The sequence below is a fragment of the Podarcis liolepis genome (genome assembly GCF_965112155.1).
Source record: "Podarcis liolepis genome assembly, chromosome: 15".
In the NCBI taxonomy this organism is placed as follows: domain Eukaryota; kingdom Metazoa; phylum Chordata; class Lepidosauria; order Squamata; family Lacertidae; genus Podarcis; species Podarcis liolepis.
Window position 1 is genome coordinate 2,978,365 of NC_139566.1, and position 15,079 is coordinate 2,993,443.

At 51.6% G+C, this 15,079-nt stretch overlaps 1 protein-coding gene across 1 annotated transcript; it reads right to left on the reverse strand.

The window, feature by feature from the left end:
* Positions 1-5,140: 5,140 nt before the first annotated feature.
* On the reverse strand, positions 5,141-14,773 carry RIIAD1 (regulatory subunit of type II PKA R-subunit domain containing 1). Its single transcript, XM_083477447.1, has 4 exons — positions 14,617-14,773; positions 8,914-8,990; positions 8,266-8,312; positions 5,141-5,493 (listed from the first exon to the last, which is right to left on the reverse strand). Exons 1-4 carry the CDS (start codon positions 14,752-14,754, stop codon positions 5,420-5,422), a joined length of 336 nt encoding a protein of 111 aa, XP_083333573.1. The 5' UTR covers positions 14,755-14,773; the 3' UTR covers positions 5,141-5,419.
* Between the last annotated feature and the right edge of the window lie 306 nt (positions 14,774-15,079).

Here is a 15,079-nt window from a genome sequence, read left to right on the forward strand (position 1 = left end):
CCAACCTAGAAGTTCGAAAGCACACCAGTGCAAGTAGATAAATAGGTACCGCTCTGGCAGGAAGGTAAACTGCGTTTCTATGCACTGCTCTGGTTTGCCAGAAGCGGCTTAGTCCTGCTGGCCACATGACCTGGAAAAAGTGTCTGCGGACAAACGCTGGCTTCCTTGGCCAGTAAAGACAGATGAGCGCCGCAACCCCAGAGTCGTTCGCGAATGGACGTAACTGTCAGGGGTCCCTTTACCTTTTAGAGGAGAGGCCCTTGTGGGTCGGAGAAACCTATGCATCATCAGAATCATGTTTCCAGAGTTGTGAGAATTGGGATCTTGCTTTATTTTTAAAGGAAGTACCGTAGCTCAGTGCATGCAGAAGGTGCTAGGGTCATTGTGTAATGATACCTCCCAGTAGGGCTAGGATCCTTGCCTGAGACCCTGGGGAGCTGCTGGCAGTCTGCGTGGGTTGAGCTATGCCCCAGATGAAGTTTCGAACCTTTCGAGAACAGAACTCTTGGAAGGACTTGCGGCAGCGACCCATCTTCCTCTGCGGTGTGTCCCGCCACCAAGGAGACTTTGCCGCCTTGGCGACCCCCTTCCCCAAGTCGTGCAAAAGGAGACGGAACTGATGGCTCCATCCTGGATGACACCTGGCGGCCCAGCCTGTGGACTTTCGCCCGTTCGGGTCTGCGTCTCTCCTCCTCCACAGCCATTAATTACAGCATTGCACACCTTCGGCATGAACAATGGCATTTGAAGCGCGCCCTGGAATAATTCACGCCTGGGGCTGTATGCCTTTGGAGCCAGCCCTTCAGATGATGGATGGGGCCCTCTGCTTCCTCCTTTTAAAAAAATCCACCCTCCCTCCCAAGAGGGGAAGCATGAGCTTTCGCTCACTTTAGCCATGAAGCGCTTGGAGCGGCCCGGGCAGGAAGAAAGTGTGGGCGTGCTGCTGCGTCCTCCCCGCGGGGAAGATAGCCGGGAAAGCTTTTTATTTCGTCCTCCCCTCCTCCCTCTTAAAAGCAAAGCAGGGGAAGCTGCCAAAAGTGTCATTAAGCCCCTTACGTGGGCCGGCGGAGGGGCTCTCTCTGCCGGTGGGAGACGGAACACGGCCATGAATATTCACAGAGGCGCTCGGCCCTTTGCCGCAGAAGGCCCATCAGTTATGGCGAGGCTGACGTCCCGCCTCGTCAAGGTGACTCCCGAGATAATGTCAGAGGATGATTCTTCCAAGCTAGGGAGGGGAAGGCGGCTCAGAGGACAGGGGGGTGGATGGAGGGAGAGGGTGTGGCGCGCTGACCCCCGTCTCTTCCTTTAATGGGACGGATGTGGGAAGTTTATCTCCCAGCTGGGATGCAAATATCTGGCCACCCGCTAGCGAGTCCGTAAAGACACACACTGGTTTTGCTGAGAAGCGCAGTCGGTCAGCGTGGTGCCATCCAGATGTGGTTGGACCCCCCCGTTCCGCCACTCTTGCTGGGACAGTCATAGAAGGTCATAGAATGGTAGAGTTGGGAGGTGTGATGGACTCGGAGCCAGAGGAGTCTCAGTCCGCACCGGACCCTTTGCCTCAGGCAGCATCTGAACCTAGTCTGGGGCCTGATCCTGAAGAGCCCCAGTCTGCACAGGTTCCCCTGCAACAAGCACCAGCTGGGCCGAGTCAGGGGCCTGAGCCTGCCCTGGTTCCAGACGTGGGGATTCCCTTGTTGCCTCCAGCTGGGCCATCCCTTACAGCTGCTCCACTACCGGTTGGGTCAGGGGAGGCTGTGGCGGCCTCTGGGTCTAGTAACCCACCGACGTCTCCTGAGCTGCAGAGACTGAGGTATGAGAGAAGGAGAGACCTGAGTACTCGCAGGAGGAGTGCTTGCCTTCGGGCGAGACAGGGAGGTGAGTCGCCAGGGGATCAGGACCGGCCACTACCCTAACAAAGATAAAAGGCTGCCGGATCCCTCCCCAGGTTGCAGGAGCAACATTGCTGTATGCCAAATCCTGCCTGAGATCTGGTGCCTGACCTTGCCTGGTTTCCTGCCTTGGCCCTGCCGGACTGACTCCTCGCGGAACCCTTGGATTCGGGACGGGACCTGGACCGCGTTACCCAGGTTACCCCTGGGCCCAGCACAGGAGGGACCGCAGGGGTCATCCAGTCCAGCCCCCTTGCAGCCCAAGAATCCCTGACAGACGGCCATCCAGCCTCTGCTGAAAAACGTCCAGTGAAGGAGAGTCCACTGCCTTCTGAGAGAGTCCGTTCCACAGTCTATAGACACCCGTCCTCAGCTAGCTCAGGGGTACCTTAACCTTTGGTCCTCTACATCTTGCCGGACTCCCATCAGCATAGGAACACAGGAGGAGCCTTCATGGATCAGGCCAATTGCCCATCTGGTCCACCTCCTGTTTTCACAGTGGCCAACCAGTCGCCCCAAAGGAAAGCGTGAAAACTGTCTCCCTTCCTGTGGTTTCTAGCAACCAATTTTCAGAAGCCTCCGATTGTAGAGAAAGGCCACAGCCAGTGTGGCTAGCAGCATCCCCGGCCATTGGCAACAATATCTGGAAGAAGCCATGCTAGCTATCCCTGCAGTGTTCTCCTGCCATTGTGTGGCCTACTGCCTCTTCCCCATCCCCTGTAGATACTCCCCAGCCGTTTAGCATTTATTTATTGAATTTCTTCCCCATCTTTTTTTCTCCAAGGAGCAAATGCAGGGCTCTCCCCCTTCTCTGTAGTGCCCCCAACAACCCTGCAATTTAGGTCAGGCTGAGAAGCAGTGATAATAAAAATAATAATTTATTATTTATACCCCACCCATCTGGCTGGGCTTCCCCAGCCACTCTGGGCGGCCTCCAACAAAACATTAAAGGCACTGTGGGTTAAACCACAGAGTCTAAGACTTGCCGATCAGAAGGTTGGCGGTTTGAATCCCCGCGATGGGGTGAGCTCCCGTTCCTCGGTCCCTGCTCCTGCCCACCTAGCAGTTTGAAAGCATGTCAAAGTGCAAGTAGATAAATAGGTACCACTCCAGCGGGAAGGTAAACGGCGTTCCGTGCGCTGCTCTGGTTCGCCATGCTTAGTCCTGCTGGCCACATGACCCTGAAGCTGTACGCCGGCTCCCTCGGCCAATAAAGTGAGATGAGCGCTGCAACCCCAGAGTCGGTCACAACTAGACCTAATGGTCAGGGGTCCCTTTACCTTTACCTTTTTAATGCATCAAACATTCAGATGTCTTCTAAAAGTCTGGTAGTTGTTCTCTTTGACATCTGATGGGAGAGCGTTCCACAGGGCGGGCGCCATCACCAAGAAGGCCCTCTGCCTGGTTCCCTGTAACTTGGCTTCTCGCAGTGAGGGAACCACCAGAAGGCCCTCGGCGCTGGACCGCAGTGTCCGGGCAGAACGATGGAGGTGGAGACGCTCCTTCAGATAGGGCCAAAGGCTTGCACCCAGTGAACTTCATGGCCAAGTGCAGATTTGAACCCTCGTCCCTCAGAGTCCTGGCCTGGCATTGCTACACTGCTACACCGGCTCTTCCAGAGGTTGACCAGTGGAACCAGAGGGGTGGCCACCAGTTATTGGTCACCACTGCCCTCTCCCCTTTCTTAAATTCTGAGCAGCTTTGTTCCAATAGGAAAGCAGGATATACTGTATTTTTCGCTCTAGATGCACCAGACCACAAGACGCACCTAGTTTTTGGAGGAGGAAAACAAGAAAAAAAAAATACTCTGAATCTCAGAAGCCGGAACAGCAAGAGGGATCGTTGCGCAGTGAAAGCAGCAATCCCTCTTGCTGTTCTGGCTTCTGGGATAGCTGCGCAGCCTGCATTCGCTCCATAAGACGCACACACATTTCCCTTTACTTTTTAGGAGGGGAAAAGTGAGTCTTATAGAGCAAAAAATACGGTAAATAATGAAACAAATGCCATCTGGGACCCTAGTGAGAGCTCAGGGCCTAGACACAAGAGTAGCTGGGGCAACCCAGCCAAATGGGGTATAAGTAATAAAAATATTATTATTATTATTATTATTATTATTATTATTATTATTATTATTATTATTATTATTTTCTTAGGAGTCTTAGGGAGCTGTGAGCAGAGGGGAAGGGCAATCTGTATTATTGAAGCAGAGATTCACCTCCCCTTTTTTTGTTGGTGTCTGTCTCCCTACAATTTGGCTGCTATTTTTATTCATTTTACAGCCCTGACAATGTAAATTTCCCCCCTCTTCCTGTTTGGCACCACCAGGTGGCAGCCGAATCACACCTCTGGGTGATTTATGAGGGCGTTCCCCTGTCTTGTCCGCCCTCATCCTGCCCTCGACTCCCCGAACCGCTAAGTGAATTCTGTCTCTCGACACCCATTTCCCCAAACTACCTTGTTTTCATAACTAACGTCCTTGCGGCGCAGGTATCCTGCAGGTATCCTAAAGGCCCTGCCCTCCCTGCCCATCTCTGGGCTGTCCCTTGAGCCCTGCTATCAAAGCACACCCCTCAAAGAACATGCGTCACAAATAGCAGAGGGTTCATGGGGTATCCAGGCACCAGCTAGATGAACCAAAGAGGAAACTAGAGGGTTTTTTTTAAACTCCGGATCCACGCTGGGCGAGAGTGAACTGAGCAGGGAACCAGCATGCAGCTTCGTTCTACAATTCCCAGAGTACTTCTGGAAGTTGTAGCTCCGTGAGGTGAACTGGGGTCTCTGACTAGGGTGCAAAAGCAGCTCCCGGAATTTTTTTGGGGGTAGCCATGACCGTGGTATTGCTGTTTAAAGTGAATGTGGCCTTACTCCAGAGGAAGGCTGCTTAGGATGGCATACTTCCTTTTACAAAAGTATGCCTTCTAACCCATGGGTAGGCAAACTAAGGCCCGGGGGCTGGATCCAGCCCAATCACCTTCTAAATCCGGCCCGCGGACGGTCCGGGAATCAGCGTGTTTTTACATGAGTAGAATGTGTGCTTTTATTTAAAATGCATCTCTGGGTTATTTGTGGGGCATAGGAATTTGTTTATTCCCCCCCCCTTCAAAATATAGTCCAGCCCCCCACAAGGTCTGAGGGACAGTGGACTGGCCCCCTGCTGAAAAAGTTTGCTGACCCCTGTTCTAACCGTTCATGGGTACCTTTAATCCCCAAGCAAATAATTGTCATGGCAAATGAAGTCAACAACACCCTTGTTTTGGAAGTCCAGCTTTATTCTCTCCCCTTCGGACCCGGAGGAGAAGAGGTTAAATTAAAATGCAAAAGAGTAAAAGAGTTGGGTTGTCCGCTCCACACTCCTGCTCTGAGGAGACCCACTGAAATTGGTGGATGTTGGTTTCAGAGGTTCTCCTCTTGAATAGAAGCGAGTCGCAAACAACCCATTTCCAGGGGAAGGTCTGTTCATTTGTGATGGGAAGTCCAAAGGCGAAGAGTTTGCGTTCTCCGAGAGGGGTCCGAGTGCGAGGTGTCGCTTAGACAGCCTCATTGAGTTTCTCCATCATCTGCTGCTTGATCTTCTTGGGGAGTTCTGGGTTGGTGAAGTAGTCTGGGAGGAGAAGACGAAGGAAAACGAGGGGGTTAGCCAAAGGGAGAGGGAAGCTAGGGCCGCTAAAAGATTTATTGCATCTCCAAGGTGCACCGAGGACCTTCAAGGCGTCCTCAAGAATTCAAGGGCATATCCCAGCCAAGCAAAAGCGCTCCGGTCGTGTGCGGCTGTGGAAGGGAAGCGTTGCCTGGGGAGACTCTCGGGGGCCAGGCGGAGAGGTCTGGAGGGCCGCACCTGGCTCCTGACTTTCCCCACCCTTGGCCCTAGAGGGCACATCCTAGGCAGAGAAAAACACGCAAGGAATCTGTGGGGCAGGGCTGGTGGAGGACGTGACCTGGCAAGAGCTCCCCTAGGGCCAGGGAGAGTGGTTTGGGGGCCGCATGGAGCCCCTAGGCATACCTGGTGCTGATCTGCCTGCCTCATCCATTCATCCTCCATAAAAGCTCCAGGGCGCAGAGTAGAAATGGACAGAAAGGCCTCAGCTTCCTGTTCCCTCCCCACCCACCCCGGCCATGATTGAATGGCCCCATCTGTACGGGGTATTCTGTTTGTCACAGACCCAACAGCAAAGAGTAGTACATGCACTGGCCATTCCTGAGCTCCACGCCCAGTGCCAGAGCATCAGCTGTGATGGCCTGGGATTCGGACTCGGATGCTGGACCTGAGGGATCCCAGCCTGCACAGGATTCCCCGCCTCCAGAATCAGCTGAGCCGGGGCTGGGGCTTGAGCTTGAAGGGTCCTCACCTGTGCTGGGTCCTCAGGTGCAGGCACCAGCTGAGTCTGCTCTGGCTCCGGAGGTGATGGAGGACCCATTGCCTGCAGGTGCTCCACTCTTATCCCCGTCAGGGGAAGGTGAGGTTGCCTCTGGGTCCAGTAACCCTCCAGCTTCTCCTGAGCTGCAGAGGCTCAGGGCAGAGAGGCGGAGGGAACTAAGTTCTCGCAGGAGGAGTGCTCACCTCCAGGCCAGGAGGGGCGAGTCACCTGTGGACTGGGGCTGCCCTATGCCTCGGGGCAGATAAAAGCCAGCCAGCCCCAGTCCCAAGTTGTGGGAGCAATGTTGTTGGTAGCCAGTTCCTGCCTGCAGCCTGTCCTGCTGGATCTTCTGACCTCACCCAACTCCCTGCCTTGGACCCAGCTTCAGCTTTGAGAGACGGCCTCAATACTGCAGCCTCGACCTTGGACTGGACTCGGACCACGCCTCACGGAAACCCAGGGGACCAGCCCATCATCCCTTGTTAGAAGGGCTGTTTATATTCCTTCTGCAAGCCGTTTCTCCCTCCTGATCTTTGATTTCTGACGGGGCTGGGTTGTTAGTTGGGCGCCCCTTGTGCTTTGGGAACCCCCTTCCTCTTTCAAAAAACTTGATTTTTCAGGTGGGTTCTGCGTCGTCGTGAGAGAAAGGCACTCCAGGGGAAGCCATGGTCCCCAACCTGTTCTTGGGACTACAGTTCCCATCATTCCTGTGGTTGGGGCTGGTGGGAACTGGAATCCAGCAGCCTTCAGAAGGCCATAGGTTGAGTTCCCTGAAGGGAGAACAGTACTAATCACTCTTGGCTAAATTTTGACCGGACGTTCTCGAAAGGGAAAAATGGGGGCGCTGATTTACAAGGGACGGGAATCGGGAAGGTGGGACCCTTCTTGGTACACGGCAGTAGCTCAAGTGCACATCGTCTCCGCGCAGAAACTGGTGCGCTGTTCATTCAGGTGCGCTTGGTTCTTGTCAGGTGTGTGTGCAGGAGCCAGGTGCTGTGACCAGGACTGGGGCCTTCCTAAGTTTGTTCTGGAGAGGCAAGGCAAGGCCGCACAGGTGAGGCTGCTTGGTAACTCACAGCACCTGGTGGCAAGAGCTGGGAAGGGATATAAGGTCAGCATTTCCCTTTGGCTCTTTGCCACAGCAACACATTCCCTGCCTTGTTGTGTTTGGTTCCTTGACTCCTTGCTCCTCGGACCCTTGACTCGTCACTCCTTGCTTCTCAATCCTCAGACCCCTGACTTCGTGACCCCTTGCTTCCTGACCCTCGGACCCTTGACTTCGTGACTCCTTGCTTCCTGACCCTCGGACCCCTGACTTCGTGACTCCTTGCTTCTTGACCCTCGGACCCCTGACTTCGTGACCCCTTGCTTCCTGACCCTCGGACCCTTGACTTCGTGACTCCTTGCTTCCTGACCCTCGGACCCCTGACTTCGTGACTCCCGGCTCTCTGACCCTCGGACTCTTGGCTTCTGGACTCCCGTTCCTGCTCCCACCCCGCCATCTTGCCCCCGGTCCCGATGTCCCCAGCTGGGACTTCGATCGCCCGTAAACTGGACCGTGACAGTTCTCTCCCCTGCACAGTTGAAATGTCTGTGGGCATTCCATGACACCCAGTGCCATCTCGCAGAAGCTGGTCATGCCAGCTGTGGAGGTAATGGCCAGGGACGGACTCCACAATCTTTTGCACGGGTGCTGCACGCATGAGGCCAGGGATGGGCAGAGGACAGCTATGGGTGCCCAAGGATGAGGGGATGCTGGGAGTCCCAACAGCCTCCAGAGGGCTGCAGGTACCCCATCGCCAGACGCTCCTGTGCTACCTGCTCTTAATAGCAGAGGAAGCATTTGCAGGATCAGGCCATCGGCCCTTCCGTTTGAACATCCTGAGTGCAACTAGATTCCTGCAGGAAACCTGCGTGATTCGAGCACAAGAAAATACTCCCCTCCAGTTCCTTTCAACAACTGGTATGTGAAAAAATAAAATCGCTCAATATATAAGGCTAGTAAATGGAACTCTTACCAGCAGCAAACTCCCGAATATTATTTGGTCTTTGCAGCAGAACTTCCCTGGAAACATGGAGCAGGAAGGAGGGGGGAGAGAGGTGGACAGGGGGAAAAAAAGACTTTTAAAAGGGAGTTTTTTAAGCAGTTGATTGTGTGTCCCCCCCCTTTCTCCTCACTGTTGATTTTGTAAGTCCTTGTCAAAGGTACGCAAGACAAATTGGTAAATCACTCTTTCCTTATTGGGAATCGATAAGCCAATTAGCAACCGGGGAGAAACGTTTAATTTACATCTGCATTCACCTTTGGGGAGGTGTGTGTGTGTGATGGAGTTTTATATTAAAAACAAGGAACAAGAACGTACAACCGTCACAGGGCCGAGGAAATATTTATAACAATTAAGAAGACCTCTTCGTAATTACAATGGTTCCTTCATTGGGAATCGATAAAGCAATTAGCAAGGCAGCTAGGAAAGCGAGGTGGGGGGGGGGGAATTGCCAAACTTTTTTTTCCGCGAGGGTGAACTGCAGCCTCGCAAGAAATACCCTGGGCACCTTGTAAATTAAAGTAACTTTTTCACTGAAATGGTGGGTCACCAGCTGATTTTTCCAAGGCTGATTCCCCCCCCCCCCCCGTGGCCGCCAATCATAGAAGTTGAAAAATTTACCTGAGAAATCCCGACAGCAGCATTTCCACTTCCTTGTGCGCACGAAGGTATTTCTCATTAGCGATCCTGGTGTTTATCTGGGGGGAGGAAAGGGTCGTGAAGAAGATCTGAGCATCTAAGCACATTTGTCCTGACTTGGAGGCGAGGTTTTTCCCCAGTTCCAAATCTTATTGCAGGCCATGGCGAAAAACATGGTAGCTGTGGGAGGAGAATGTTCACAACCCATTTCTTAACAGATTGGTGGCATGGACTGCCAGCAATAGAATGTGAACAAGCAGCGCTCGGTCTTTGAGGGAAGTGGAAGGTCATTTTGGCTGGGGAGGAAAAATACTAAACAAGGTCTAGCGATGGGGAAATTAATAATAATAATAATAATTTATTATTTGTACCCCACCCATCTGGCTGGGTTTCCCCAGTCACTCTGGGCGGCTTCCAACAAAGATTAAAAATACATTAAGATGTCTTCTGAATGTCAGGTAGTTGTTTCTCTCTTTGACATCTGGTGGGAGGGCGTTCCACAGGGCGGGTGCCACTACCGAGAAGGCCCTCTGCCTGTTCCCTGTAACTTCGCTTCTCACAGTGAGGGAACCGCCAGAAGGCCCTCGGAGCTGGACCTCAGTGTCTGGGCTAAACAATGGGGGTGGAGACGCTCCTTCAGGTATACTGGGCCGTGGCTGTTTAGGGCTTTAAAAGTCAACACCAACACTTCAAATTGTGCTCAGAAATGTACCAGGAGCCAATGTAGGTCTTTCAAGACCGGTGTTATGTGGTCTTGGCGGCCGCTCCCAGTTACCAGTCTGGCTGCCACATTCTGGATTAGTTGTAGTTTCCAGGTCACCTTCAAAGGTAGCCCCACGTAGAGCGCATTGCAGTAATCCAAGTGGGAGATAACCAGAGTATGCACCACTCTGGCGAGACAGTCCAGGAGCAGGGAGGGTCTCATCCTGCGTACCAGATGCAGCTGATAAACAGGTGCCCTGGACACAGAATTGACCTGTGCCTCCGTTGAGAGCTGTGAGTCCAAAATTGCTCCCAGGCTGCACACCTGGTCCTTCAGGGGCACAGTGACCCCATTCAGGACCAGGGAGTCCTCCACACCTGCCTGACCCTTGTCCCCCAGAAACAGTACTTCTGTCTTGTCAGGATTCAACCTCAAAGGCACATTGTGGGGAGGAAAGTAGTCGCTAAACTATTCCCGTACAAACTATTCCCATACTGGATATGGCCAAAGGCTCATCTTGCCCATATTATCTTGCTCCTGGCAATAACATGTTTCCTTTTTCCCCCTCACCACAACCCTGTGTTGTAGGTTAAGCTGAGAGAGAGAGTGGTGACTGGCCCAAGATCACCCAGTGAGAGCTTCATGGCTGAGTGGGGATTTGAACTCAGGTCTCCCAGGTCTTAAGGTCCATATTCTACCCACTATACCACACTGTGATGCACATAAAAGTTTCAGGTAGCCTGAAAGGATTTGAGGAAGAGGGGGGACACCGTGGTTACACCAGACAGTTGGAAGGGGATGTTGCTAAAACAAAAAGTTAAAGGATGTGCATTGGCTTGCTTTTTTGAGTTACCTAGGCAGTTTTCAGTTTGTGTATGCTGCTCCTTTGACCATCACTGTCTCTTGGACTGGCGTCACTGTAAAAGTTGCCCTTTTTAAAAAAATGACAAGAAGCATCGTTTCTTGCTGATTCGGGGCCTAGTCAGCTGTTAACTCTTCAGCCTGGCAGAAGCCGTCCCTTGAATCAGATGGCTAACCAAATCTCTCCTGTACGGTCTTTCCAAAGTTTGCAAAAGGCATAAGGCAGATGGCAAAAAACAGTAGCTGTTCCCCACCCCAAAAACCCCCTCCAAAGAACTGACATTCTCTGTTTTCCTCCTCCATTTAAGGTGAAATCCAGTTCATCAGGTTGTGCTATTTTTCTTGCATGCAGGTTTGCAAAAGCAACTTTCTCTCATTCACAACTTGGCTGTGCATTATTTTTTAAGTTGCATCAGATTCTAATTAGGTGGGTTTTAGTAATAATAATAATAATAATAATAATAAGAAGAAGAAGAAGAAGAAGAAGAAGAAGAAGAAGAAGAAGAAGAAGAAAAAGAAGAAGAAGGCTGAATACAGTGGAATAAAGAAGGCGAGTCCAGTTATGGGATGGCTCAAGTTTCCCAGCTGCCCCAAATCTCATGGAACTGGTTTCAAAAATCCATTTTTAAAAACTGGGTTCTTCATATTTCTTAAGAGACCCCTGCTCTAAAAAAACATTTTCCAGATGAAAAGAGGGACACTACCTACAGTTGGGTTGTGTGTGTGGGGGGGTGTATTTTCAACTTGATTAGAAGGTCGGTGGTTCGAATCCCCGCGACGGAGTGAGCTCCCGTTGCTCGGTCCCTGCTCCTGCCAACCTAGCAGTTCGAAAGCACGTCAAAAGTGCAAGTAGATAAATAGGTACTGCTCCAGCGGAAAGGGAAACGGTGTTTCCGTGTGCTGCTCTGGTTCGCCAGAATTGGCTTAGTCCTGCTGGCCACATGACCCGGAAGCTGTACGCCGGCTCCCTTGGCCAATAAAGCAAGATGAGCGCCACAACCCCAGAGTCGTCCGCGACTGGACATAATGGTCAGAGGTCCCTTTACCTTTACCTTATGAGTAGGGTATGTAACAGCCCTGTCAGCCCCAAGCATGGCTAGCAGCTAAGCAGGAGTGGGAATTATAGTTCAGCAATGTTCTCCGACTCCGATGCCTATCAGCCCTAGCCAGCACAGCCAATGGTCAGGGATGATGGTGCTTGTAGTCCACATGAGCCATTTTAGTAAGACATTCCTCAGAGGGGGAAATATGTTGTCTTCTTTGGCGGTCACTCATAGCCGAGTCTTCCATAAACACGGTTTTAACAGTGAGTCCGTAATTGACTGTGGAGGCCAATTCTGGATCCCCACTTCCTTCCACAGTGGGGACATTGGTTTCCGGGCAGGAGTTGATCATGGTGAGGGTTTGCCAAGCGTGCTTTCCTCTTAGCACCTTTCTCCCATGCGTCCTGAGTTCGAGTGTCTTCAAAGCCCATGACACCTGTTTTTCAACTGGAGCACTCACAGGCCAGTGTTTCCCAGTTGTCAGTGTTTATACTACATTTTTTTAGATTTGCCTTGAGAGAGTCTTTGAACCTCTTTTGTTGACCACCAGCATTACGCTTTCCATTTTTAAGTTTGGAATAGAGTAGTTGCTTTGGGATGCGGGTGGCGCTATGGGTTAAACCACAGAGCCTAGGACTTGCTGATCAGAAGGTCGGCGGTTCGAATCCCCGCGACGGGGTGAGCTCCCGTTGCTCGGTCCCTGCTCCTGCCACCTAGCAGCTCAAAAGCACGTCAAAGTGCAAGTAGATAAATAGGTACCACTCTGGCGGGAAGGTAAACGGCGTTTCCGTGCGCTGCTCTGGTTCGCCAGAAGCGGCTTAGTCCTGCTGGCCACATGACCCGGAAGCTGTACGCCGGCTCCCTCGGCCAGTAAAGCGAGATGAGCGCCACAACCCCAGAGTCGGCCACGACTGGACCTACTGGTCAGGGGTCCCTTTACCTTTAGTTGCTTTGGAAGACGATGATCAGGCCTCCGCGTAACATGGCCAGTCCAACGAAGTTGGTGTTGAAGAATCAGTGGGAGGTAACTTATTAGTACGTTGCAGCCCCATCAGCCCCAAGCACGGCCAGCAGCCAAGGGGGTAGGAATTCTAGTTCAGCAATGTTCTCCGACTGATGCCCATCAGCCCCAGCCAGCACAGCCAATGGTCAGGGACGATGGTGCCTGTAGTCCGCATGAGCCATTTTAGTAAGACATTCCTTAAAGGGGAAAATATGGAAAGGGGATAGACTGCCCAGAAAATCAAGACCACAGGGATCCTTCCCCCCCCCCCCCCCGATAATAATATAGACACCTTTAGCTTGCAGAGAGGCCCATTAAAATGTACAACAAAGATCCATGTGGCACCTTTAAAGACTAGCAGATTTATTGTGGCATAAACGTTCGCGGACTGGATGCGCCTGATGTGCTGGGCTCCAGTCCATGAAACCGTCTGCCACAATAAATCTGTTTTGTCTTGATGGTGCCACGGCGCTCCTCTTTCCCCCCCGTGTTGGCTGTATCGAGACGTTACACCAGGCTACCCTCTCCGGGACGTGTCACAGTTAAAATACGGCCTCGGTTAGCTTTTATGGTGGTTGTGGTTGTTTTGTTTTATTTTATTAAATTTATATCCCACCCTTCCTCCCAGAGGAGCCCAGGGCAGCAACTGCACAAACGAGAAAGCAATTAAAATATCTCAAAACAATCCCGATGCAGTTGCAAGCCGGGGAGGGCGTCTACTTAAAAGGATGGCGATGATTTATTAATTTACGAATCTGCTTTTACATTCATGTCTCGAGGCGATTTGCCGTCGTATCGTTAAAAGAGAGAGAGAGAGAGAGAGAGTGTGTGTGTGTGTGTTTTGAAGATGGTAAGCAAAGAAAAGCCAAAGCTGAAATCTTTTTATCCAGTTTGGAAATAAAAAACAAATGTATTCAGTTGTTTCCGGAAAGTACAGGTAACAGCTGCCTGTCATATCTCAGCAGCAGCCATATAGCAGCACAGCCCAACCTGTAAAGATCACCACTAATTGCAGGCAAGTGTTTTGAGTGCAAAATAAGCATCCTGGAGCATGTGTAGAGTGCTGATGAGCACATGCAGCCACCCCCCACCCCCCCGAAGAGCTGTATCCTCTGTGAGAAGGCCTAGTCTTCTTTAAAAGCCATCCAAGTTTGCAGCCATCGCTAACGCCAGCCCCAGAGGCTCGCCCAAAATGGACAAATACCCGAAGCTTTTGCACTGGAAAAATAAAGTCAATCCCACTCCAAATTGCGCCATCACATAAAAAAAGACAAAACATAGATAGATAGATAGATAGATAGATAGATAGATAGATAGATAGATAGATAGACAGATGAGAGAGAGAGATACAGTGGTACCTCAGGTTACATACGCTTCAGGTTACAGACCCTGCTAACCCAGTAATAGTGCTTCAGGTTAAGAACTTTGCTTCAGGATAAGAACAGAAATCGTGCTCTGGCGGCATGGCAGCAGCAGGAGGCCCCATTAGCTAAAGTGGTGCTTCAGGTTAAGAACGGACCTCCGGAACGAATTAAGTACTTAACCCGAGGTACACTGTATTAGACATTAGACAGACAGACAGATAGATAAGACAGATAAGGCAGACAGATGATAGATTAGATGAGAGATAGATAGATAGATAGATAGATAGATAGATAGATAGATAGATAGATATTAGAGAGAGAACAACAAAAAGAAGCCCACCCGAAGCAGGCAGTTATTTAAAACTTTGTTCTGAAAGAAACAGGTTTAATCATAGTAATCATAACCATAACCACAATGTGATTATGCTAAGCAACCTCTCCAGGGGGCTGTGACTTTTGCACACCCCAAAACTAAACTGCCCATTTCCCCGTGCTCCCCATCTTCGCGCCTTTCATCCCCTTTATCGCTATTTCTTGCCCATCCTCTCCAAACCCGCTTTGCCCCTCCCGAACCACGAGAGAAGCCCCTTTGCAGGGCGCGTGAACCAGACTCCCAGCATGCCTTGGGAAAGCGGAGCCACAGCGCCGAGTTTTGCGGGTCTTTTCTAAGGGACCCCCCCCATACACCCCCCTCGCCTCCCCTTGACCCACCTTGAAGTGGGAGAGCTTGAGCTGCTGCTCTGGGTTGAGGGCCCCCCAGTCCTGGCCTTGCAGGCCGGAGTCCAAGTCCACCATGTCACGGAGCGCCATGCTCAGGCAGGCAGGCAGGCAGGCGGCTGGCGTTGCCATGGGGACAGAGACACACAGAGTCGCATGCCAGGATCCCTGCCAGATTCCTCAGGAAGCAGGCACTCTCTCTATCTCTCTCTCTCCCTCCTCCTCCTCCTTCCTTTCTTCCTTCCATCTCTCTCTCTCTCTCTCTCTCTCTCTCCTCCTTCTCCTTTCTTTCTTCCTTCCATCTCTCTCTCTCCCCTTCTCCTTCTCCTTTCTTCCTTCCTTCCATCTCTCTCTCCCCCCTTTCTCCTCCTCCTTCCTTTCTTCCTTCCATCTCTCTCTCTCTCTCTCTCTCTCTCCCCTTCTCCTTTCTTTCTTCCTTCCATCTCTCTCTCTCTCT